The sequence below is a fragment of the Penaeus monodon genome, chromosome 32, assembly GCF_015228065.2.
Source record: "Penaeus monodon isolate SGIC_2016 chromosome 32, NSTDA_Pmon_1, whole genome shotgun sequence".
NCBI lineage: Eukaryota > Metazoa > Arthropoda > Malacostraca > Decapoda > Penaeidae > Penaeus > Penaeus monodon.
In genome coordinates, this window is record NC_051417.1 from 10,296,672 (window position 1) to 10,297,036 (window position 365).

The following is a 365-nucleotide window of genomic DNA, read 5'->3' on the forward strand; positions in this document are numbered from 1 at the left end:
TCCTTCAGGCCCGGGGGCTCCGGCTCCGACTCGGAACTGGGCATGAGGACCCACGACAGGTCAGTCGAGAGGGAGGAAAATGTATCTGTTGTTGTTTTGAGATTTAGATGAATACCTGAAGCACCGCCAGTATGCACTTGTATTCTTATTAACTGCACAAGTTGAGTAGTATTAAGTAGTCAAGATCGTGTCATGAGCCTAGCTTATTTCTGCACTACATTCATAAACATCTCTTGCCGTTACACAACATTTGACAAGTGTGACATTGCGTAGTATGGGTATACTGTAGATCTAAATTGTACCATGTAAATATTACTTACAAGATGTCTTATTGTTCAACAAGCCAGTATGATCTATTTCGAGAT

The 365-nt window shown here is 41.9% G+C and overlaps 1 protein-coding gene across 1 annotated transcript in view; it reads left to right on the forward strand.

Moving 5' to 3' along the window:
* The window catches only part of LOC119593544, a 2,187-nt gene that overhangs the window by 121 nt on the left and 1,701 nt on the right, over positions 1-365 (forward strand). The window contains exon 2 of the mRNA XM_037942506.1: positions 9-59. Within this exon, the coding sequence (XP_037798434.1) occupies positions 9-59 (51 nt within the window). The remainder of the gene's footprint in view (positions 1-8; positions 60-365) is intronic.